Source organism: Oncorhynchus masou, unplaced genomic scaffold, assembly GCF_036934945.1.
Source record: "Oncorhynchus masou masou isolate Uvic2021 unplaced genomic scaffold, UVic_Omas_1.1 unplaced_scaffold_1597, whole genome shotgun sequence".
Classification (NCBI taxonomy): Eukaryota; Metazoa; Chordata; class Actinopteri; order Salmoniformes; family Salmonidae; genus Oncorhynchus; species Oncorhynchus masou.
This window is the reverse complement of record NW_027006053.1, coordinates 4,546-30,739: the sequence shown is the minus strand read 5'-3', so window position 1 is coordinate 30,739 and position 26,194 is coordinate 4,546. Positions and strand designations below refer to the sequence as shown.

At 44.4% G+C, this 26,194-nt stretch overlaps 1 protein-coding gene and 1 long non-coding RNA gene across 2 annotated transcripts; both read left to right on the top strand.

Moving 5' to 3' along the window:
- Nucleotides 1-7,891: 7,891 nt before the first annotated feature.
- On the top strand, nt 7,892-16,399 carry LOC135531477 (uncharacterized). The gene is made up of 3 exons (XR_010454011.1): nt 7,892-7,920; nt 11,731-11,829; nt 16,306-16,399. It is a non-coding gene; the product is annotated as an uncharacterized LOC135531477 (long non-coding RNA).
- Nucleotides 16,400-19,193: 2,794 nt separating this feature from the next.
- Nucleotides 19,194-25,856, top strand: LOC135531478 (ankyrin-3-like; the record flags this gene model as incomplete). The annotated part of the gene is made up of 6 exons (XM_064959510.1): nt 19,194-19,272; nt 19,483-19,583; nt 20,872-20,970; nt 21,695-21,793; nt 22,069-22,167; nt 25,659-25,856. Coding segments are annotated over exons 1-6 (675 nt in total), but the record flags the coding sequence as incomplete, so codon positions are not given.
- Between the last annotated feature and the right edge of the window lie 338 nt (nt 25,857-26,194).

The following is a 26,194-nucleotide window of genomic DNA, read 5'->3' as shown; positions in this document are numbered from 1 at the left end:
GGAAGAGTAGCTGCTGCCTTGGCAGAAACTTAATGGGGATCCAAAATATACCCCAGGAAGAGGAGCTGCTGACTCGTTGTTTATTATCTACTGCATAGCCAGTTTACAAATGACTCGATTAACCTATACCCCTGCACCTTGACATGGTACCGGTAACCCCTGCACCTGACATGGACCATGGCTCCACATGTCAGTATTTGACATGGACCCGGTAACCCCCTGTATATAGCCTCATCATTGACTGTACCGGTACCCCTGTATATAGCCTCCACATTGACTCTATAATAGTGTACCCCTGTATATAGCCTGACATTGACTCTGTACCGGATATTACCCCCTGTATATAGCCTCCACATTGACTCTGTACCAGTACCCCCTGTATATAGCCTCCACATTGACTCTGTATAGTGTACCCCCTGTATATAGCCTCCACATTGACTCTGTACCGGTACCCCCTGTATATAGCCTCCACATTGACTCTGTACCGGTACCCGATGTTCAAATGTTCATAAATGACCAGCATGGTCAAATAATAATAATCACAGTAGTTGTCGAGGGTGCAACAAGTCAGCACAACAGGAGTAAATGTCAGTTGGCTTTTCATAGCCAATCATTAATAGTATCTCTACCGCTCCTGCTGTCTCTAGAGAGTTGAAAACAGCATGTCTGGGACAGGTTGCACGTCCGGTGAACAGGTCAGGGTTCCATAGCCACAGGCAGACAGTTGAAACTGGAGCAGCAGCACGGCCAGGTGGGCTGGGGACAGCAAGGAGTCATCATGTCAGGTAGTCCTGGGGCATGGTCCTAGGGTTCAGGTCCTCCGAGAGAGAGAAAGAAAGAGAGAATTAGAGAGATAAAAATGGCTGTATTGTCTGTATTACTATAATAATGTACTGTAGTAATGGCTGTGTTGTCTGTATTACTATAATAATGTACTGTTGTAATGGCTGTGTTGTCTGTATTACTATAATACTGTACTGTAGTAATGGCTGTGTTGTCTGTATTACTATAATAATGTACTTAGTAATGGCTGTACATGTCTGTCATTACTATAATAATGTACTGTCAGATACCTGCTGTGCTGTCCATTACTATAATAATGTACTGTTATCAGAGGTCTGTATTTTTTATACCTTTATTATAACCTTCTACTGTTCATAATAAGTACTCAAGGGCATGGGGGACTGTATCATAGTGATATTAAACTATAGGGCTGTATAATAGTGATGTTAAACAATGGTACTGTATAATAGTGATGTTAAACTATAGGGCTGTATAATGTGATAAAACCATGGTACTGTATAATAGTGATATTAAACAATGGTACTGTATAATAGTGATGTTAAACTATAGGGCTGTATAATAGTGATACTGTAAACTATGGGCTGTATAATAGTGATGTTAAACATGGTACTGTATAATAGTGATGTTAAACTATAGGGCTGTATAATAGTGATATTAAACTATATGGCTGTGGGCTGTATAATAGTGATGTTAAACATGGTGCTGTATAATAGTGATGTGAAACTATGGTACTGTATAATAGGGGGCTGTATAATAGTGATATTAAACTATAGGGGGCTGTATAATAGTGATATTAAACTATAGGGCTGTATAATAGTGATATTAAACCATGGTACTGTATAATAGTGATAATAGCCATGGTACTGTATAATAGTGATGTTAAACTATAGGGCTGTATAATAGTGATGTATTAAAATAATGGTACTGTATAATAGTGATGTTAAACTATGGTACTGTATAATAGTGATATTAAAAACTATAGGGCTGTATAATAGTGATAATAACCATGGTACTGTATAATAGTGATAATAACCATGGTACTGTATAATAGTGATGTTAAACTATGGTACTGTATAATAGTGATATTAAACTATATGGCTGTATAATAGTGGTATTAAACTGTGGTGGGGCTGTATAATAGTGATGTTAAACCATGGTACTGTATAATAGTGATAATAACCATGGTACTGTATAATGGTGATGCTAAACTATGGTACTGTATAATAGTGATATTAACCATGGCACTGTATAATAGTGATGTTAAACCATGGTACTGTATAATAGTGATATTAAACTATGGGTATAATAGGGATGTTAAGGCAACTGAAACAGTGATGTTAAACAAGGATGTATAATCAATATTAAACTCAATCTGTATAAAGTGTAGTTCCCATGTTTCATGAGCTGAAATTAAAAATCTGTATAAAGTGATATTAAACTATGCTGAGTGTATAATAGTCTGTAATGAAGCCCTGTTTGTGGGGAAAACTCATTACTGTATTGTCTGGGCCTGTCTCCCCAGTGGGTGGGCCTGTATCCCCGGTGGGTGATATTAAACTATAGGGCTGGGTATAATCCCCCGGTGGGTGGGATGTTCCCCGGTGGGTGGGCCTGTCTCCCCAGTGGGTGGGCCTGTATAATAGTGTGGTTGGGCCTGTCTGTATAATGGGCCTGTCTCCCCGGTAGGGCTGGGCCTGTCTCCCCGGTGGGTGGGCCTGTCTAATAGTGTAAACTATGGGCCTGTATCCCCAGTGGGTGGGCCTGTCTCCCCAGTGGTGGGCCTGTATCCCCGGTGGCTGGGCCTGTCTCCTAGTGGGTGGGCCTGTCTCCCCGGTGGGTGGGCCTGTTCCCCATGGTGGGCCTGTATCCCCAGTGGATGGGCCTTCTCCCCAGTGGGTGGGCCTATCTCCCCAGTGGTGGGATGTTCCCCGGTATGGGCCTGTCTAATAGTGGATAATAACCATGGTACTGTATAATGGGATGTCTAAACAGTGGGTGGGCCTGTATCCCAGTGGGTGGGCTATCCCAGTGGCTGTGGGCTAGTGATGTTAAATGGGATTTGGGCCTAGTGATCCCCGGTGGGCTGATGTTAAACATATGGTACTGTCACTAATAGTGATGGTAAACATGTCTGCATGTATAATTTTTGTTCAGTGTAAATATGGTACTGTATAATAGTGATAATAACCATGGTGACTGTATAATAGTGATGTTAAACTATGGGTGGGCCTGTATAATGGTGGGTGGGCCTGTAAACTGTTGGGGCCTGAGGTCAGGGTTGTATTGCAGTATGGCCTGTATAATAGTGATGTTAACCTGGTACTGTATAATAGGATATTAAACCATGGTACTGTATAATAGTGATCCCAAAATGGTACTGTATAATAGTGGGTGACTGTTCTAATCTGTGGATGGCCCATCCCTGTGGGGTGATGTTCCCCACTATGGTATATATATATGGGCCTGTCTCCTACTGGGATGGGCCTGTCTCCCCCTGGCTGGGCCTGTCTCCCCAGTGGGACTGTCTCCCAGGTGGATGTTCCTGTCTCCTGGAGAAGTGGAAAGGCCTGTCTCCCCGGTGGGTGGGCCTGTCTCCCGGTGGGTTAAACCTGTCTGTATGCAGTGGCTGGGCCTGTCGACCCCCAGGTGTGGGCCTGTACCCCAGACAGTGGGCCAATCTATAGTGGCTGTTATCTGCCTGTCTGACCCAGTGGGTGGGCCTGTCTCCCAGGTTTGGGTGGGCCAGGTCTCCCCGGAACTGGGCCTGTCTCCCCAGGTGGGCTGGGCCTGTGGGCTAACTCCCACAGTGGGTGGGCCTTCAGAACTAACCCCCAGTGGGGCAGGCCTGTCTCCCCGGTGGGTGGGCCTGTCTCCCCGGTGGGTGGGCCTGTCAGAACTAACCTGGTGGGCTGGCTAACTCAGTGGCTAACCTGCTCCAGGGTGGCTAACTCAGGGCCTGTCTCCCCGGTATCCTGTATTCATTTGGGCCTGCTCCAGGGCAGGCTAAATGGGGCTAACTCCATGGGTCCTGCATCCCAGAACTAACCTGTCTCCAGGGCAGCTAAAAGGGCTAACTCCATGGGTCCTGCCCCAGTGGGTGGGCCTGCTCCCAGGGGGTGGGCCTGGGCTAACTCCACTATCCTGCCTGAACTAACCTGGCTGGGGCTGGCTCCTCAGGGTTAACTCCACTATCCTGTATCCCCAGTGGGTGGGCCTGTCTCCAGGGCAGGTCAGGGCTAATGCTCCAGGGCAGGCTAACTGGGGCTGTCTCACAGTATGGGCCTGCATTCAGAACTAACCTGTTCCAGGGCAGGCTAACTCAGGGTAACCTGCTAGTGGCTAACTCAGGGCTAATATGCTCCAGGGCAGGCTAACTCAGTGGCTAACTCCACTATCCTGCAGTCAGAACTAACCTGCTCCAGGGCTGGCTAACTCAGTGGCTAACTCCACTATTGCAATGCTGGCAGGTAACTCAGGGCTAATGATCTATCCTGTAAAATGGAACAACCTGCTCCTGGGCAGGCTATTTCAGGTGTAACTCCACTATCATGCATCCTCAGCAACAGCTCCAGGGCAAGGCCCCAGGGCTAACCTGCTCGCCCAGGGCTGGCTAACTCAGGCTAACTCCCTATCCTGAGGTCAGAACTAACCGCTCCAGTGTTGGGCTCAGAGGTCAGGGGTCCACTATCCTGCATTCATGGTAACCTGCTCCAGGGCATCTCTACTCAGGGGCTTCTAACCTGGCGGTGTTGAATCAGGGCTGGAGTTAAGCCAGGTAACTCCACTATCCTGCATTCAGAACTAACCTGCTCCAGGGCAGGCTAACTCTAGGGCTAACTCCACTATCCTGCATTCAGAACTAACCTGCTCCAGGGCAGGCTAACTCAGGGCTAACCTGCTCCAGGGCAGGCTAACTCAGGGCTAACTCCACTATCCTGCATTCAGAACTAACCTGCTCCAGGGCAGGCTAACTCAGGGCTAACCTGCTCCAGGGCCCTGCTAACTCCCTCCATTCAGAACTAACCTGCTCCAGGGCAGGCTAACTCAGGCAGGCTAACTAACTCCACTATCCTGCATTCAGAACTAACCTGCTCCAGGGCAGGCTAACTCAGGGCTAACCTCCTCCATCCTGCTAATTCTAACCTGCTCCAGGGCTGGCTAACTCAGGGCTAACTCCACTATCCTGCATTCAGAACTAACCTGCTCCAGGGCAGGCTAACTCAGGGCTAACTCCACTATCCTGCATTCAGAACTAACCTGCTCCAGGGCAGGCTAACTCAGGGCTAACTCCACTATCCCATTCAGAACTAACCTGCTCCAGGGCAGGCTAACTCAGGGCTAACTCCACTATCCTGCATTCAGAACTAACCTGCTCCAGGGCAGGCTAAAGGGCTAACCTGCTCCAGGGCTGGCTAACTCAGGGCTAACTCCACTATCCTGCATTCAGAACTAACCTGCTCCAGGGCAGGCTAACTCAGGGCTAACTCCACTATCCTGCATTCAGAACTAACCTGCTCCAGGGCAGGAACTAACCTGCTCCAGGGCAGGCTAACTCCACTATCCTGCATTCAGAACTAACCTGCTCCAGGGCAGGCTAACTCAGGGCTAACTCCACTATCCTGCATTCAGAACTAACCTGCTCCAGGGCAGGCTAACTCAGGGCTAACCTGCTCCAGGGCAGGCTAACTCAGGGCTAACTCCACTATCCTGCATTCAGAACTAACCTGCTCCAGGGCAGGCTAACTCAGGGCTAACTCCACTATCCTGCATTCAGAACTAACCTGCTCCAGGGCAGGCTAACTCAGGGCTAACTGCTCCAGGGCTAACTCAGGGCTAACCATGGCTAACTCAGGGCTAACTCCACTATCCTGCATTCAGAACTAACCTGCTCCAGGGCAGGCTAACTCAGGGCTAACTCCACTATCCTGCATTCAGAACTAACCTGCTCCAGGGCAGGCTAACTCAGGGCTAACTCCACTATCCTGCATTCAGAACTAACCTGCTCCAGGGCAGGCTAACTCAGGGCTAACTCCACTATCCTGCATTCAGAACTAACCTGCTCCAGGGCAGGCTAACTCAGGGCTAACTCCACTATCCTGCATTCAGAACTAACCTGCTCCAGGGCAGGCTAACTCAGGGCTAACTCCACTATCCTGCATTCAGAACTAACCTGCTCCAGGGCAGGCTAACTCAGGGCTAACTCCACTATCCTGCATTCAGAACTAACCTGCTCCAGGGCAGGCTAACTCAGGGCTAACCTGCTCCAGGGCAGGCTAACTCAGGGCTAACTCCACTATCCTGCATTCAGAACTAACCTGCTCCAGGGCAGGCTAACTCAGGGCTAACTCCACTATCCTGCATTCAGAACTAACCTGCTCCAGGGCAGGCTAACTCAGGGCTAACTCCACTATCCTGCATTCAGAACTAACCTGCTCCAGGGCAGGCTAACTCAGGGCTAACTCCACTATCCTGCATTCAGAACTAACCTGCTCCAGGGCAGGCTAACTCAGGGCTAACTCCACTATCCTGCATTCAGAACTAACCTGCTCCAGGGCAGGCTAACTCAGGGCTAACTCCACTATCCTGAATTCAGAACTAACCTGCTCCAGGGCAGGCTAACTTAGGGCTAACTCCATTTATCCTGAATGAAGTGTCTGTGCTAAATCAGATTCCCTCCTTCTCGCAAAGATTACGTCATCATCCCCTTCAGTTGAGGAAGAAAACAATATAAAATCAATCAAATGTATTTATAAAGCCCTTCTTACATCAGCTGATATCTCAAAGTGCTGTACAGAAACCCAGCCTAAAACCCCAAACAGCAAGCAATGCAGATGTAGAAGCACAGTGGCTAGGAAAAACTCCCTAGAAAGGCCAAAACCTAGGAAGAAACCTAGAGTGGAACCAGGCTATGAGGGGTGGCCAGTACTCTTCTGGCTGTGCCGGGTGGAGATTATAACATAACATGGCCAAGATGTTGAAATGTTCATAGATGACCAGCAGTGTCAGATAATAATAATAATCACAGTGGTTGTAGAGGGTGCAACAGGTCAGCACCTCAGGAGTAAATGTATTTTAAAATATTAATATCACACTATTTAGTAATTTATTTAGATTTATTCATATAACCTTTATTTAACTAGGCAAGTCAATTAAGCACAAATTGTTATTTACAATGACGGCCTACCAGGGAACAGCGGGTTAACTGCCATGTTCAGGGGCAGAACGACAGATTTTTACCTTGTCAGCTTGGTGATTCAATCCAGCAACGTTTTGGTTAGTGCCCCAACACTCTAACCACTAGGCTACCTGCCACCCCTAGCAATGACTGAATGCATTGGTAACTTTTGTATGACACATACAGTGATTGTGTGTTGTCCTATATTTATATTGTTTTATTTTTAATCCCAGGCCTCCGTCCCCGCAGGAGGCCTTTTGCCTTTTAGTAGGCCGTCATTGTAAATAAGAATTTGTGCTTAATTGACTTGCCTAGTTAAATAAAGGTTAAATAAAATAAACACATTTACGATACAATTATTTTATTGATAGGAGTGGGATAAAAGGTGCTCAGTCATTAACGATAAGTAATGAAATACAGACGTCTCTTCTGAAAGACTATTTCACACCATAGAAAGAAAACGCGTCACTCACCCATGGATTGATGTTTCAGCATCGTCTCAATGAAGAGTTCTGCGTTCGACTCTCCATGTGTGACATGCACACGTAGTTACAAGCCTGCTACAAACCCTGAGTAGATATAGCTTTCTTCATAGGATACCACCTCACTGTGGTTGTTGTAGATGTAGTTATTGTGAACTTGAAGGTGCAGAGTTCTGATGTTACTGTTATAGTGTAATTTGACTCTGTAGATGTTCTATAATATCAGTATGCTGACAAAAGTAGTACCCTGTGTTACTGTGTTCATGTCTGTGGTGTTAATGTTGTGTACCGGTACCTGACTGTTATTCTGACTGTTATGTTGTTATCATGACTCCTCCCACCATCGTACAGCATGGTGCAGCCATAGTGTCGTTGTGATGCACTAACCTCCCATTCTCTCCTCTCTTCACCTCTCGCTGGTGTTGCTCTCCCTAGATGATGGTGAATAGGACCACAGAGGTATATTTGGATCTCCTCTACACACTCAACACTCACAGCCCACCACCTCACACCCTGCTGCTAACTGCTGCTGCCTCATCTCTCCTCCCTGTTCCTGCATTGCTTCTTCTGTTATTGTATTTACTGTCTGTCTTGATGCTTTCCAGAAGGGACTAGAAAGTAGCATGACCTCTGACCTCGATGTACTGACAACATGGACTGAGGGTCTCTACAGCTGAGGGGCTGGCTTCCTTTATCCAGTCTCATAAAACCCTTAAGAACTTAGTTAGCATGATGTTAGAGCTGGTTAACACTTTAAGCGCCAATGGCCACTGACATTTAATTTTGTCAATAAAAGATATCCCCCCCCTCCAAAAAAAGCAACATCAAATAAAATGTTACATGTCACATACACGTGTTTAGCAGATGTTATTGCGGGTGTAGCGAATGCCTGTGTTTCTAGCTCCAACAGTGCAGTAATATCTAACAAGTAATATCTAACAATACATACAATCTATAGTAAAGTAATGGAATAAAGAATATATACATATTTGGACCAATGTCAGAGCGGCATAGACTAAGATACAGTAGAAAAGGATAGAATACAGTATATACATATGAGATGAGTAATGCAACATATGTAAACACTATTAAAGTGACTAGTGTTCCGTGATTTCTAGTCTATGTATATAGGCAGCAGCCTCTAATGTGCTAGTGATGGCTATTGAACAGTCTGATGGCCTTGAGATGGCCTAGTCACTATTAAAGTGACTAGTGTTCCGTGATTTCTAGTCTATGTATATAGGCAGCAGCCTCTAATGTGCTAGTGATGGCTATTGAACAGTCTGATGGCCTTGAGATAGAAGCTGTTTTGTTAGTTTTTTCGGTCTCAGCTTTGATGCACCTGTACTGACCTCACCTTCTGGATGATAGCAGGGTGAACAGGCAGTGGCTCAGGTGATTGTTGTCCTTGATGATCTTTTTGGCCTTCCTGTGACATCGGGTGCTGTAGGTGTCCTGGAGGGCAGGTATCTTGCATGATGCATCTAATCTAACATTACATTTACATTTAAGTCATTTAGCAGATGCTCTTATCCAGAGCGACTTACAAATTGGTGAATTCACCTTCTGACATCCAGTGGAACAGCCACTTTACAATAGTGCATCTAAATCATTTAAGGGGGGGTGAGAAGGATTACTTATCCTATCCTAGGTATTCCTTGAAGAGGTGGGGTTTCAGGTGTCTCCGGAAGGTGGTGATTGACTCCGCTGTCCTGGCGTCGTGAGGGAGTTTGTTCCACCATTGGGGGGCCAGAGCAGCGAACAGGTTTGACTGGGCTGAGCGGGAACTGTACTTCCTCAGTGGTAGGGAGGCGAGCAGGCCAGAGGTGGATGAACGCAGTGCCCTTGTTTGGGTGTAGGGCCTGATCAGAGCCTGGATACTGCGGTGCCGTTCCCCTCACAGCTCCGTAGGCAAGCACCATGGTCTTGTAGCGGATGCATGATGTTCAACTGGAAGCCAGTGGAGAGAGCGGAGGAGCGGGGTGACGTGAGAGAACTTGGGAAGGTTGAACACCAGATGGGCTGCGGCGTTCTGGATGAGTTGTAGGGGTTTAATGGCACAGGCAGGGAGCCCAGCCAACAGCGAGTTGCAGTAATCCAGACGGGAGATGACAAGTGCCTGGATTAGGACCTGCGCCGCTTCCTGTGTGAGGCAGGGTCGTACTCTGCGGATGTTGTAGAGCATGAACCTACAGGAATGCAGTAAGTTTGTCTCCTGGGGCCACCGCCATGATGTTGGTTGAGAACGACAGGGTGTTGTCCAGGATCACGCCAAGGTTCTTAGCGCTCTGGGAGGAGGACACAATGGAGTTGTCAACCGTGATGGCGAGATCATGGAACGGGCAGTCCTTCCCCGGGAGGAAGAGCAGCTCCGTCTTGCCGAGGTTCAGCTTGAGGTGGTGATCCGTCATCCACACTGATATGTCTGCCAGACATGCAGAGATTTCGCCACCTGGTCATCAGAAGGGGGAAAGGAGAAGATTAATTGTGTGTCGTCTGCATAGCAATGATAGGAGAGACCATGTGAGGTTATGACAGAGCCAAGTGACTTGGTGTATAGCGAGAATAGGAGAGGGCCTAGAACAGAGCCCTGGGGGACACCAGTGGTGAGAGCGCGTGGCGAGGAGACAGATTCTCGCCACGCCACCTGGTAGGAGCGACCTGTCAGGTAGGACGCAATCCAAGCGTGGGCCGCGCCGGAGATGCCCAACTCGGAGAGGGTGGGCATGATGTTAGAGTTGTTTAGCGTGATGTTAGAGTTGGTTAGCGTGATGTTAGAGTTGGTCCAATGCCACTCTGACAAATATGTATATATGCTTAATCCATTCCTGACTTAGATTTACGTGTATTTTGAGAATATGATATTACTTGTTAGATATTACTGCACTGTCGCTTCTAGAAGCACAAGCATTTCACTACACCTGCAATAACATCTGTATGTGGCCAATAAAATTTGACTTGATTTGGTTAACATGATGTTAGAGTTGGTTAGCCATGATGTTAGAGTTGAATAGAGTTGGTTAGCATGACGTTAGATTTGGTTAACATGATGTTAGAGCTGGTTAGCATGATGTTAGAGCTTGTTAGCATGATGTTAGAGCTGGTTAACATGATGTTAGAGCTGGTTAGCATGATGTTAGAGCTGGTTAGCATGATGTTAGAGTTGAATAGAGTTGGTTAACATGATGTTAGAGTTGGTTATCAGGATGTTAGCGTTGGTTAACATGATGTTAGAGTTGGTTAGAGTTGGTTAGCATGATGTTAGTTGGTTAGCATGATGTTAGAGTTGGTTAGCATGATGTTAGAGTTGGTTAGCATGATGTTAGAGTTGGTTAACATGATGTTAGAGTTGGTTAGCATGATGTTAGAGTTGGTTAACATGATGTTAGAATTGGTTAACATGATGTTAGAGCTGGTTAGCATGATGTTAGAGCTGATCAGCATGATGTTAGAGTTGGTTAGCATGATGTTAGAGTTGGTTAGCCACAATGTTAGAGTTGGTTAGCCACGGTGTTAGAGTTGGGGATGGTGATGATGCAGTAAGTTTGTCTCCTGGCCTCTGTGTCAGCACCACAGGCTGAGTTCTGTGATGAGGTACTGTAAGACACCATTGGACCCCAGGAAGACGAGCGGTTGCCAAGGTGCCAGCTAATGTGGATCCAAATAAAGAATAAAGGAAGCTATCCCCTGGCAGCAGAGACCCAGTCCACCAGCTAGTCCCTCTCAGTGGGTGTCTCTGCCTTAACATCCCCAGGCTTGTGCATGACTCTAACCCAGGCAGGAGAACTCTAACCCAGGCACCCTGAGGCAGGCAGGTGTCGGTCAGCAGAAAGCCCTAGTGATGGCTGCAGCATCAACAGTCCTCTACTCTAAATGTGTCTATGCTGCTTTTTCTGTTCCCCAACAGAACACAGATAACAGGCCTACTGTAGATCACAGTTCCACCCAGCACTACTATAGTGTATAGTCAAGTACAACATCTGCTTCAGACAACTTGAAGTTCACAACTGATGAACTAAAACTCTATGGAGGAACCATAGACTAGTGGTCGTTTCTACCATATTTCATATACCAGTCATTTACTTTAAAATCAGTGAAGGGAAGTGAACAAGCGCACACTTTGGGAGGAATTAGATCATTGGGCTGTAGGAAGGGTCTGCAGTGTGTCTGATCAAAGAGCAGTCCCATCTGGCTAATACGGTGTGAGAGGCTGCTCTGATTGGTTGTGTTGTGACTGAGTGCTGATGTCATGGTGTGTCTGTTTTCTAGAGTGGCTTTACTCCGCTGCACATTGCTGCTCACTACGGCAACATCAACGTGGCAACGCTCCTCCTCAACCGCGGCGCTGCCGTGGACTTCAAAGCCAGGGTAAGACTCCTCTAGAACTAGGCCAGGGTAAGACTCCTCTAAAGCAAAGCCAGGGTAAGACTCCTCTAAAACTAGGCCAGGGTAAGACTCCTCTAAAACTAGGCCAGGGTAAGACTCCTCTAAAACTAGGCCAGGGTAAGACTCCTCTAAAACTAGGCCAGGGTAAGACTCCTCTAAAACTAGGCCAGGGTAAGACTCCTCTAAAACTAGGCCAGGGTAAGACTCCTCTAAAGCAAGGCCAGGGTAAGACTCCTCTAAAGCAAAGCCAGGGTAAGACTCCTCTAAAACTAGGCCAGGGTAAGAGTCCTCTAAAACAAGGCCAGGGTAAGACTCCTCTAAAACTAGGCCAGGGTAAGACTCCTCTACAACTAGGCCAGGGTAAGACTCCTCTACAACTAGGCCAGGGTAAGGCTCCTCTAGAACTAGGCCAGGGTAAGACTCCTCTAAAGCAAAGCCAGGGTAAGACTCCTCTAAAACTAGGCCAGGGTAAGACTCCTCTAAAACAAGGCCAGGGTAAGACTCTAAAACTAGGCCAGGGTAAGAGTCCTCTAAAACAAGGCCAGGGTAAGACTCCTCTACAACTAGGCCAGGGTAAGAGTCCTCTAAAACTAGGCCAGGGTAAGAGTCCTCTAAAACAAGGCCAGGGTAAGAGTCCTCTAAAACAAGGCCAGGATAAGACTCCTCTAAAACTAGGCCAGGGTAAGAGTCCTCTAAAACAAGGCCAGGGTAAGAGTCCTCTAAAACAAGGCCAGGGTAAGACTCCTCTAAAACAAGGCCAGGGTAAGACTCCTCTACAACTAGGCCAGGGTAAGACTCCTCTAAAACAAGGCCAGGGTAAGACTCCTCTAAAACAAGGCCAGGGTAAGACTCCTCTAAAACTAGGCCAGGGTAAGACTCTTCTAAAACAAGGCCAGGCTATGTGGGGTGGCCAGTCCTCTTCTGGCTGTGCCGGGTGGAGATTATAACAGAACATGGCCAAGATTTTCAAATGTTCACAAATGACCAGCATGGTCCAATAATAATAAGGCAGAACAGTTGAAACTGGAGCAGCAGCACGGCCAGGTGGACTGGGGACAGCAAGGAGTCATAATGTCAGGTAGTCCTGAGGCATGGTCCTAGGGCTCAGGTCCTCCGAGAGAGAGAAATAAAGAGAGAATTTGAGAGAGCACACTTAAATTCACACAGGACACCGAATAGGACAGGAGAAATACTCCAGATATAACAAACTGACCCCAGCCCCCCGACACATAAACTACTGCAGCATAAATACTGGAGGCTGAGACAGGAGGGGTCAGGAGACACTCTAAAACAAGACCAGTATAGGTAAGAGTCTTCTAAAACAAGACCAGTATAGGTAAGACTCTTCTAAAACAAGACCAGGGTAAGAGTCCTCTAAAACAAGACCAGTATAGGTAAGAGTCTTCTAAAACAAGACCAGTATAGGTAAGACTCCTCTAAAACAAGACCAGGGTAAGAGTCCTCTAAAACAAGACCAGTATAGGTAAGAGTCTTCTAAAACAAGACCAGTATAGGTAAGAGTCTTCTAAAACAAGACCAGTATAGGTAAGACTCTTCTAAAACAAGACCAGGGTAAGAGTCCTCTAAAACAAGACCAGTATAGGTAAGAGTCTTCTAAAACAAGACCAGTATAGGTAAGACTCCTCTAAAACAAGACCAGGGTAAGAGTCCTCTAAAACAAGACCAGTATAGGTAAGAGTCTTCTAAAACAAGACCAGTATAGGTAAGAGTCTTCTAAAACAAGACCAGTATAGGTAAGACTCCTCTAAAACAAGACCAGGGTAAGAGTCCTCTAAAACAAGACCAGGGTAAGACTCCTCTAAAACAAGACCAGGGTAAGAGTCCTCTAAAACAAGACCAGTATAGGTAAGACTCTTCTAAAACAAGACCAGTATAGGTAAGACTCCTCTAAAACAAGACCAGTATAGGTAAGACTCTTCTAAAACAAGACCAGTATAGGTAAGACTCCTCTAAAACAAGACCAGTATAGGTAAGACTCTTCTAAAACAAGACCAGTATAGGTAAGACTCCTCTAAAACAAGACCAGTATAGGTAAGACTCTTCTAAAACAAGACCAGTATAGGTAAGACTCTTCTAAAACAAGACCAGGTAAGACTCTTCTAAAACAAGAAGTATAGTCCTCTAAAACAAGACCAGGGTAAGAGTCCTCTAAAACAAGACCAGGGTAAGAGTCCTCTAAAACAAGACCAGGGTAAGAGTCCTCTAAAACAAGACCAGTATAGGTAAGACTCCTCTAAAACAAGACCAGTAAGAGTCCTCTAAAACAAGACCAGGGTAAGAGTCCTCTAAAACAAGACCAGGGTAAGAGTCCTCTAAAACAAGACCAGGGTAAGAGTCCTCTAAAACAAGACCAGGGTAAGAGTCCTCTAAAACAAGACCAGGGTAAGAGTCCTCTAAAACAAGACCAGGGTAAGAGTCCTCTAAAACAAGACCAGGGTAAGAGTCCTCTAAAACAAGACCAGGGTAAGAGTCCTCTAAAACAAGACCAGGGTAAGAGTCCTCTAAAACAAGACCAGGGTAAGAGTCCTCTAAAACAAGACCAGGGTAAGAGTCCTCTAAAACAAGACCAGGGTAAGAGTCCTCTAAAACAAGACCAGGGTAAGAGTCCTCTAAAACAAGACCAGGGTAAGAGTCCTCTAAAACAAGACCAGGGTAAGAGTCCTCTAAAACAAGACCAACAAGAGTCCTCTAAAACAAGACCAGGGTAAGAGTCCTCTAAAACAAGACCAGGGTAAGAGTCCTCTAAAACAAGACCAGGGTAAGACTCCTCTAAAACAAGACCAGGGTAAGACTCATCAGGCCGATTTCCATCCAGCCCAGGTCTAGAATGTGCTTTGGGACCTGAATGTGCAGGGTAGTACCCAATATCAGATATCATTCTACAGCTGCTGGAGTCAGTCTGCACTCACCCTGCCAAGGCCCTTACACATGGACACACCCTGCCAAGGCTCTCAGTCGGTCATATTCCTGCACTATGAAATATGAGCCTATAGATGCTTATAGATGCACATCATGCATTTACTCTGTCATAGCACATGATTTGAGCTGGTTTGAGCTGATATATGAATACCATTAACTGTCACTAGAGGGAGGTGTTCTTCAGCCCAGTACCACAGACTACCTCAGACCTGACTGTCCTGCTGACACAGTTCACTAACCCCAGTACCACAGACTACCTCAGACATGACTGTCCTGCTGACACAGTTCACTAACCCCAGTACCACAGACTACCTCAGACCTGACTGTCCTGCTGACACAGTTCACTAACCCCAGTACCACAGACTACCTCAGACCTGACTGCCCTGCTGACACAGTTCACTAACCCCAGTACCACAGACTACCTCAGACCTGACTGTCCTGCTGACACAGTTCACTAACCCCAGTACCACAGACTACCTCAGACCTGACTGCCCTGCTGACACAGTTCACTAACCCCAGTACCACAGACTACCTCAGACCTGACTGTCCTGCTGACACAGTTCACTAACCCCAGTACCACAGACTACCTCAGACCTGACTGTCCTGCTGACACAGTTCACTAACCCCAGTACCACAGACTACCTCAGACATGACTGTCCTGCTGACACAGTTCACTAACCCCAGTACCACAGACTACCTCAGACCTGACTGCCCTGCTGACACAGTTCACTAACCCCAGTACCACAGACTACCTCAGACCTGACTGTCCTGCTGACACAGTTCACTAACCCCAGTACCACAGACTACCTCAGACCTGACTGTCCTGCTGACACAGTTCACTAACCCCAGTACCACAGACTACCTCAGACCTGACTGCCCTGCTGACACAGTTCACTAACCCCAGTACCACAGACTACCTCAGACCTGACTGTCCTGCTGACACAGTTCACTAACCCCAGTACCACAGACTACCTCAGACCTGACTGTCCTGCTGACACAGTTCACTAACCCCAGTACCACAGACTACCTCAGACCTGACTGCCCTGCTGACACAGTTCACTAACCCCAGTACCACAGACTACCTCAGACCTGACTGTCCTGCTGACACAACTGACAGTGATACTGTACTTTAGGTTGTATTAAGGGTATCTTCATAGGGTGTAGCTGTTTACAATACACTCAGAACATACCAGTGATAACCTGCTGTTCAAAGTCCTGTATGTGTGGGTATTGTCTTAATGTCTAATCTGATGGAAATAATGACTATACTGTATGTGTGGGTATTGTCTTAATGTCTAATCTGATGGAAATAATGACTATACTGTATGTGTGGGTATTGTCTTAATGTCTAATCTGATGGAAATAATGACTATACTGTATGTGTGGGTATTATCTTAATGTCTAATCTGATGGAAATAATGACTGTACTGTATGTGTGGGTATTATCTTAATGTCTAATCTGATGGAAATAATGACTGTACTGTATTTATGACTTGATGTTGTGTCTCCCCTCCTCAGAATGACATCACACCGCTGCACGTGGCTTCTAAGAGAGGGAATGGCAACATGGTGAAAGTTCTGCTGGAGAGGGGAGGCACGATAGACGCCAGGACTAAGGTTAGATATACACTGTACTACATTATACAACGGGTGGGTCTAATCCTGAATGCTGATTGGTTAAATCAGCATTCCACCAGGCGTCTATTCCACAAGTTACCACCGGCTAAATCTATGACATTAAAATGCCTATTTACTCTGTTCCATCTGACTGCACAATCCACTGTCTCATCAGCCCAGCCAGGCAATGTATAACCTTTATCTCCACTATAAAAAGCATCTAGACATTATCTCACATTTCTTTTAGACTATCATTTAGTTTTAACAGCGGAGATTTGTATAAACCGTGCTGTCTGTCACTCCGACATTTTCAACATGGATTCTATATTCATATTAGATCTCCAGCTGTCCCATAGTAATGTGTCGGGAGTCGGGACGAGACAGACAGGCAGGCAGCGTTTCTCAGACAGTCCAAATCATGAATCAGCTTGTATACTTTTTATGGATATATACAAAGAAATGTCAATTGGAAAAAAAGGTTAAACAAACTAAAGGAAGTGCAGCTCGTTTGTAGTCTTTCCAGCTTCAGTTTGAAGTGATTGTGTTAGCTGTGTTGTTGGCTAGCTCCTCTGAACAACGAGTGAGCAGTCCTGACGAGTGACCACATTTCCTACGCCAGGCAAAATGGTACCTCATTAGCTCATTGTTATGGATGTATCCAATAAATGTCACCAGAAAACAACTTAAGCAAATGAAAATGCGGCTACTTTGCTGTTATTCTGGCTGTACTTTTTGACGTGATGGCAATTTAGCCGTAGTTGGCTAGCTAGCAAGCAAGGGATAAGGACGTTGCCAGCCAGAATGGCAATGGAACATTCATCACTTTAGAAGTGTCTTTGTGTTTCCAAGTCACTAAATCTTCAACAGCGCCAATTGAGAATGCACTGAGTACAACGCTCAGTCGGACCTCATAGAACTTTCCACGATGTAGTGACGCAACGTGAAACCTGTGAATTCTTAACATCTATGTTTCTGTTTGGGTGTATATTATGACATAAGCCCTGTATGGAAGCTGCTCTTCTCTAGTATTGTCTCAGTCCCAGATGTAACATGGTTGTTTTGACAATAGAAATAGCAATACTACTGTAAATGATTCATGTTTATTGTCCTACTGGAGGACTGGTCCATGGTCAGAATCATGTTTATTGTCCTACTGGAGGACTGGTCCATGGTCAGATTCATGTTTATTGTCCTACTGGAGGACTGGTCCATGGTCAGAATCATGTTTATTGTCCTACTGGAGGACTGGTCCATGGTCAGAATCATGTTTATTGTCCTACTGGAGGACTGGTCCATGGTCAGAATCATGTTTATTGTCCTACTGGAGGACTGGTCAACATGGTCAGAATCATGTTTATTGTCCTACTGGAGGACTGGTCCATGGTCAGAATCATGTTTATTGTCCTACTGGAGGACTGGTCCATGGTCAGAATCATGTTTATTGTCCCTGGAGGACTGGTCCATGGTCAGAATCATGTTTATTGTCCTACTGGAGGACTAGTCCGTGGTCAGAACTGTTTATTGTCCCTGGAGGACTGGTCCGGTCAGAATCATGTTTATTGTCCTACTGGATGACTGGTCCGTGGTCAGAATCATGTTTATTGTCCTACTGGAGGACTGGTAACGTGGTCAGAATCATGTTTATTGTCCTACTGGAGGACTGGTCCATGGTCAGAATCATGTTTATTGTCCTACTGGAGGACTAGTCCATGTCAGAATCATGTTTATTGTCCTACTGGAGGACTGGTCCAGGATCAGCAGTAAGTAACCTGTGTAATGCCCTACTTAGCATTATTTTAGTAATAAAGCACCTTAAACTCTGACCCCAGGACAGGTCAGTCATGTTTATTGTCCTACTGGAGGACTGGTCCATGGTCAGAATCATGTTTATTGTCCTATTGGAGGACTGGTCCATGGTCAGAATCATGTTTATTGTCCTACTGGAGGACTGGTCCATGGTCCAATCATAAGGCACAGTAACTGGAGGACTAGTCCGTGGTCAGAATCATGTTTATTGTCCTACTGGAGGACTGGTCCATGGTCAGAATCAGTTTATTGTCCTACTGGCAGGACTAGTTTAGTCAGAACATGTTTATTGTTTACTGGAGGACTGGTCTTCTGGTCAGAATCATGTTTATTGTCCTATTGGAGGACTGGTCCATGGTCAGAATCATGTTTATTGTCCTACTGGAGGACTGGTCCATGGTCAGAATCATGTTTATTGTCCTACTGGAGGACTAGTCCGTGGTCAGAATCATGTTTATTGTCCTACTGGAGGACTGGTCCATGGTCAGAATCATGTTTATTGTCCTACTGGAGGACTGGTCCGTGGTCAGAATCATGTTTATTGTCCTACTGGAGGACTGGTCCATGGTCAGAATTATGTTTATTGTCCTACTGGAGGACTAGTCCATGGTCAGAATCATGTTTATTGTCCTACTGTAGGACTGGTCTGTGGTCAGATTCATGTTTATTGTCCTACAGGAGGACTGGTCCGTGGTCAGAATCATGTTTATTGTCCTACTGGAGGACTGGTCCATGGTCAGAATCATGTTTATTGTCCTACTGGAGGACTGGTCCATGGTCAGAATCATGTTTATTGTCCTACTGTAGGACTGGTCCATGGTCAGAATCATGTTTATTGTCCTACGGGAGGACTGGTCTGTGGTCAGATTCATGTTTATTGTCCTACAGGAAGTCAATCTAGCTCACACACAACATACACAAAACATCTAGAAATCCCAGCAGGAAAGAACCAATAGTCAGAGATCCAGTAAGTAACCTGTGTAATGCCCTACTTCCCCTTAAACTCTGACCCCAGGAGGTCTGACTCCTCTCCACTGTGGCGCCAGGAGCGGATCATGAACAGTTGCTAGTGATGCTTTAGACAGGAGCTCCCATCCTGTCCAAAACCAGGTACAGTAACTATGACAATGTCTTTGTGTCTGTCCCTGGTCTAAACTGTCTGTCTGTCCCCCTCCAGAACGGTCTGTCTCCCCTGTTAACCACCCAGGGGGACCATCTGAACTGTGTTCAGTTCCTGCTACACACGTAGGTTCCTGTTGTGATGTAACCAAGGACATCTGACGGTTCTGCATGTGTTAACCGCCCACTGCGGACACTACAAGGTCGCCAAGGTCATTGTGGACAAGAAGGCCAATCCCAACGCTAAAGCACTGGTAAGCATCAGTCACACTGTGTATTAAAATCGCTGTTAGATGTTAGCTTAGCTTAAGCTTAGCATTATTTTAGTAATAAGTTAGCATTACATCTAGCAGTAGCTACTCTTCCTGGGATCCACACTAAATTGGAAACACAGAAGTGACATGGGAACAGTAACATCACTTAGAGTTGTATTCATTGTGTTCATCCAGTCCAGGAGCATCTGAGGTTGTGTTGTGTGTTGGCTGGCTGCAGGGTTAGGGCTGGGGTTATGGCATCACCAGCCACAGTATACTGGCATGGTGTTTAGTCATTGGAACAGAATGATTGAAGTTTAGAGAGCCAGGAGAAGTAGAGTTGTGTTATGTGTTAAACACAGCCAAACCATCAAAGTAGCCAGAGAGGCCAGTTACTGTAAACACAGCCAGGACATCTGTATCTGAGTTGTGCTGTGTGTTAACCAGGCTGGGACATGTGTTATACCAGGCTGGTTAGCTGTGTGTTACCAGGCTGGACATCTATACCAGGAGTTGTGTTGTGTGTTAACCAGGCTGGACATCTGTTAACCAGGCTGGTTAGCTGTGTGTTAGGCAGGACATCAGGCTGGTTAGCTGTGTGTTAACCAGCTGGTTACTGTGTGTTAACCAGTTGTTAGCTGTGTGTTAACCAGCCTGGGACATAACCAGGAGTTGTGCTGTGTGTTAACCAGCCAGGACATCTGTAGAGTTGTGCTGTGTGTTAACCAGCCAGGACATCTATAGAGTTGTGCTGTGTGTTAACCAGCCAGGACATCTATAGAGTTGTGTTGTGTGTTAACCAGCCAGGACATCTGTAGAGTTGTGTTGTGTGTTAACCAGCCAGGACATCTGTAGAGTTGTGTTGTGTGTTAACCAGCCAGGACATCTGTAGAGTTGTGTTGTGTGTTAACCAGCCAGGACATCTATAGAGTTGTGTTGTGTGTTAACCAGCCAGGACATCTGTAGAGTTGTGTTATGTGTTAACCAGCCAGGACATCTGTAGAGTTGTGTTGTGTGTTAACCAGCCAGGACATCTATAGAGTTGTGTTGTGTGTTAACCAGCCAGGACATCTATAGAGTTGTGTTGTGTGTTAACCAGCCAGGACATCTATAGAGTTGTGTTGTGTGTTAACCAGCCAGGACATCTATAGAGTTGTGTTGTGTGTTAACCAGGCTGGACATCTATAGAGTTGTGTTGTGTGTTAACCAGCCAGGACATCTGTAGAGTTGTGTTGTGTGTTAACCAGCCAGGACATCTGTAGAGTTGTGCTGTGTGTTTTTCTTTTAGAATGGTTTCACTCCGCTCCACATCGCCTGCAAGAAGAACAGAATCAAAGTGATGGAACTGCTGCTGAAACACGGAGCATCCATACAGGCAGTGACCGAGGTAGGAACTGAAACACGGAGCGTCTATACAGGCAGTGACCGAGGTAGGAACTGACACGGAGCGTCCATACAGGCAGTGACCGAGGTAGGAACTGAAACACGGAGCGTCCATACAGGCAGTGACCGAGGTAGGAACTGAAACACGGAGCGTCCATACAGGCAGTGACCGAGGTAGGAACTGAAACACGGAGCGTCCATACAGGCAGTGACCGAGGTAGGAACTGAAGAATCATAGGAACACCTAACTAACTTTACAAAAGCTACAGAAGACCTACAGAGGACCTACTAACTAACATGTTGTCTTCTGACTGACTGTGTCTCTCTGTTCAACCATTCTAGAATGGATCTCTGTTCTGTGATGTTTGTCTTTGATAGGTGTACATGGACACTCAGTTCTGGTGATTGGAGTTGTTTGCTACAGACTGTTTGAAGTGGTTTTTGAAGTGAATAGAAGTATCTGAGTTAGCTGAGGTTCTGTGTTAGGAGTTTTATCCGGACATGACACATGTTGCTGACAGGATCTTGAGGAGGAAGGCTTGGTGCTGGTCAGAGGGGCTGGCTCTGGTATCAGTTTTTACCAGAAAAGGGCCAGATAACTTCTGTTGTGAGCTAGGGGCTGGGGGCTATGCACTTGGTGAACTGCCTACAACTTTAAAGCGGACTATCAATGTCTCTGTTCCAGCTGAGTCTCTTGTTCCTAGCCCAACTCTGTGTCTCTGTTACAGTCGGGTCTCACTCCGATCCATGTGGCGGCTTTCATGGGACACGATAACATCGTCACTCAGCTGACGAATCATGGAGCTTCGCCAAACACAACTAATGTGGTGAGTCACAGAATATACTCTCTCTCTCTTTCTTTCTTACTGTTTGATAGAACCCTGGTACCTAACCTGTGTGTTTGATAGAACCCTGGTACCTAACCTGTGTGTTTGATAGAACCCTGGTACCTAACCTGTGTGTTTGATACAACCCTGGTACTTAAACCTGTGTGTTTGATACAACCCTGGTACTTAAACCTGTGTGTTTGATACAACCCTGGTACCTAACCTGTGTGTTTGTGAAGTAACATTTCTAACCTGTGTGTATCTCTGAGTTCCAGAGGGGAGAGACGGCGCTCCACATGGCAGCGAGGGCCGGCCAGGCTGGCGTGGTCAAATACCTGGTTCAGAGCGGAGCCAGAGTGGAGGTCAAGGCCAAGGTAGGACTGGAGAGTATCCCCAATACTAACTGGAGAAAAACCCAATACTGACTGGAGAAAAACCCCATACTTACTGTAGAGAATCCCCCATACTGACTGGAGAGAATCTCCCATACTGACTGGAGAGAATCCCCCATACTGACTGGAGAGAATCCCCCATACTGACTGGAGAGAATCCCCCATACTGACTGGAGAAAAACCCAATACTGACTGGAGAAAAACCCAATACTGACTGGAGAAAAACCCCATACTGACTGTAGAGAATCCCCCATACTGACTGGAGAGAATCTCCCATACTGACTGGAGAGAATCTCCCATACTGACTGGAGAAAAACCCCATACTGACTGGAGAGAATCTCCCATACTGACTGGAGAGAATCCCCCATACTGACTGGAGAAAAACCCCATACTGACTGGAGAAAAGCCCAATACTGACTGGAGAGAATCCCCCATACTGACTGGAGAGAATCTCCCATACTGACTGGAGAGAATCCCCCATACTGACTGGAGAAAAGCCCAATACTGACTGGAGAGAATCCCCCATACTGACTGGAGAGAATCTCCCATACTGACTGGAGAGAATCCCCCATACTGACTGGAGAGAATCTCCCATACTGACTGGAGAGAATCCCCCATACTGACTGGAGAGAATCCCCATACTGACTGGAGAGAATCTCCCATACTGACTGTAGAGAATCTCCCATACTGACTGGAGAGAATCCCCCATACTGACTGGTGAGAATCCCCCATACTGACTGGAGAGAATCCCCCATACTGACTGGTGAGAATCCCCCATACTGACTGGAGAGAATCTCCCATACTGACTGGAGAGAATCCCCCATACTGACTGGAGAGAATCCCCCATACTGACTGGAGAGAATCCCGACTGGTGTAGCTAGTAATTTTAGTAGTTCTATGGCCTATTTATTGTCCTCACGCCATTTGCACACACTGTATATAGACTTTCTTTTTTTTCTATTGTGTTATTGAATGTATGTTTGTTTATTTCATGTGTAACTCTGTGTTGTTGTTTCTGTCGCAATTCTTTGCTTTATCTTGGCCAGGTCGCAGTTGTAAATGAGAACTTGTTCTCGACTAGCCTACCTGGTTAAATTAAGGTGAAATAAAACAAGTTAAAAAAATATTTAAAAATAACATTAACATAAGGTATTGTTATTGGTGGAGTTATTACATTAAAATAAGGTATTGTTATTGGTGGAGTTATTACATTAAAATAAGGTATTGTTATTGATGGATTTATTACATTAAAATAAGGTATTGCTATTGGTGGAGTTATTAAAATTAACATAAGGTATTGTTATTGGTGGAGTTATTACATTAAAATAAGGTATTGCTATTGGTGGAGTTATTAAAATTAACATAAGGTATTGTTATTGGTGGAGTTATTACATTAAAATAAGGTATTGTTATTGGTGGAGTTATTATATTAAAATAAGGTATTGTTATTGGTGGAGTTATTACATTAAAATAAGGTATTGTTATTGGTGGAGTTATTACATTAAAATAAGGTATTGCTATTGGTGGAGTTATTAAAATTAACATAAGGTATTGTTATTGGTAGAGTTATTACATTAAAATAAGGTATTGCTATTGGTGGAGTTATTAAAATTAACATAAGGTATTGTTATTGGTGGAGTTATTACATTAAAATAAGGTATTGTTATTGGTGGAGTTATTATATCAACATAAGGTTTTCTTATTGGTGGAGTTATTACATTAAAATAAGGTATTGTTATTGGTGGAGTTATTATATTAACATAAGGTATTGTTATTGGTGGAGTTATTATATTTAATATAATTTAAATGAGGTATTGTTATTGGTGGAGTTATTATATTAAAATAAGGTATTGTTATTGGTGGAGTTATTATATTAACATAAGGTTTTCTTATTGGTGGAGTTATTACATTAAAATAAGGTATTGTTATTGGTGGAGTTATTATATTAACATAAGGTATTGTTATTGGTGGAGTTATTATATTTAAATGAGGTATTGTTATTGGTGGAGTTATTAAAATAAGGTATTGTTATTGGTGGAGTTATTATACTAACATAAGGATTTCTTATTGGTGGAGTTATTATATTAAAATAAGGTATTGTTATTGGTGGAGTTATTATATTAAAATAAGGTATTGTTATTGGTGGAGTTATTATATTAACATAAGGTATTGTTATTGGTGGAGTTATTATATTAACATAAGGTTTTCTTATTGGTGGAGTTATTACATTAAAATAAGGTATTGTTATTGGTGGAGTTATTATATTAACATAAGGTATTGTTATTGGTGGAGTTATTATATTAACATAAGGGTTTCTTATTGGTGGAGTTATTACATTAAAATAAGGTATTGTTATTGGTGGAGTTATTATATTAACATAAAGTATTGTTATTGATGGAGTTATTATATTAACATAAGGTATTGTTATTGGTGGAGTTATTATATTTAAATGAGGTATTGTTATTGGTGGAGTTATTCTATTAACATAAGGTATTGTTATTGGTGGAGTTATTATATTAACATAAGGTATTGTTATTGGTGGAGTTATTATATTAAAATAAGGTATTGTTATTGGTGGAGTTATTATATTAACATAAGGTATTGTTATTGGTGGAGTTATTATATTAACATAAGGTATTGTTATTGGTGGAGTTATTATATTTAAATGAGGTATTGTTATTGGTGGAGTTATTATATTTAAATGAGGTATTGTTATTGGTGGAGTTATTATATTTAAATGAGGTATTGTTATTGGTGGAGTTATTATATTTAAATGAGGTATTGTTATTGGTGGAGTTATTATATTAACATAAGGTATTGTTATTGGTGGAGTTATTATATTTAAATGAGGTATTGTTATTGGTGGAGTTATTATATTTAAATTAGGTATTGTTATTGGTGGAGTTATTATATTTAAGTGAGGTATTGTTATTGGCGGAGTTATTATATTTAAATGAGGTATTGTTATTGGTGGGGTTATTATACTTAAATAAGGTATTGTTATTGGTGGAGTTATTATATTAACATAAGGTATTGTTATTGGTGGAGTTATTATATTAACATAAGGTATTGTTATTGGTGGAGTTATTAACATAATGTATTGTTATTGGTGGAGTTATTATATTTAAATGAGGTATTGTTATTGGTGGAGTTATTATATTTATGTAGTGTATTGTTATTGGTGGAGTTATTATATTTAAATGAGGTATTGCTATTGGTGGAGTTATTATATTAACATAAGGTATTGTTATTGGTGGAGTTATTATATTTAAATTAGGTATTGTTATTGGTGGAGTTATTATATTTAAATGAGGTATTCTTAGCCATGTGGAGTATTTACAGTTGGATTACTATATATACTGTGACTTGTTGTCACAGTTGATCTTAAGAAAAATGTTTTTGGTGGTCTGTTGAAGTGTCTTTGCTCATGTTTGTCTCCTGTCTGTCCTCTAACCCTCTGTCCCTGTCTCCAGGACAACCAGACCCCGCTCCACATCTCCAGTCGTCTGGGGAAGCCTGACATCGTGCTGTATCTGCTGCAGAATGGGGCGTGTCCTGACGCCACTACCACCTCTGGCTACACCCCCCTACACCTGGCTGCCAAAGAGGGACACAGAGACGTCTCCTCAGTCCTCCTTGATCAGGGGGCTTCTCCAGACATCACTACCAAGGTACACACTACACCCAACACACTTCACTCTACACACTTCACCCTACACACTACTAACCCTACACACTACTAACCCTATTAGAGAGGGACACAGAGACATCACCTCAGTCCTCCTTGACACTACTTTACACTTTGCACTACACACTATACACTACACACTACACCCTACACACAGAGTTATAACTAGTTCCACTGGAGGAGGGTTAGTGTTATAACTAGTTCCCTGGAGGAGGGTTAGAGTTATAACTAGTTCCCTGGAGGAGGGTTAGAGTTATAACTATAGTTCCACTGGAGGAGGGTTAGAGTTATAACTAGTTCCCTGGAGGAGGGTTAGAGTTA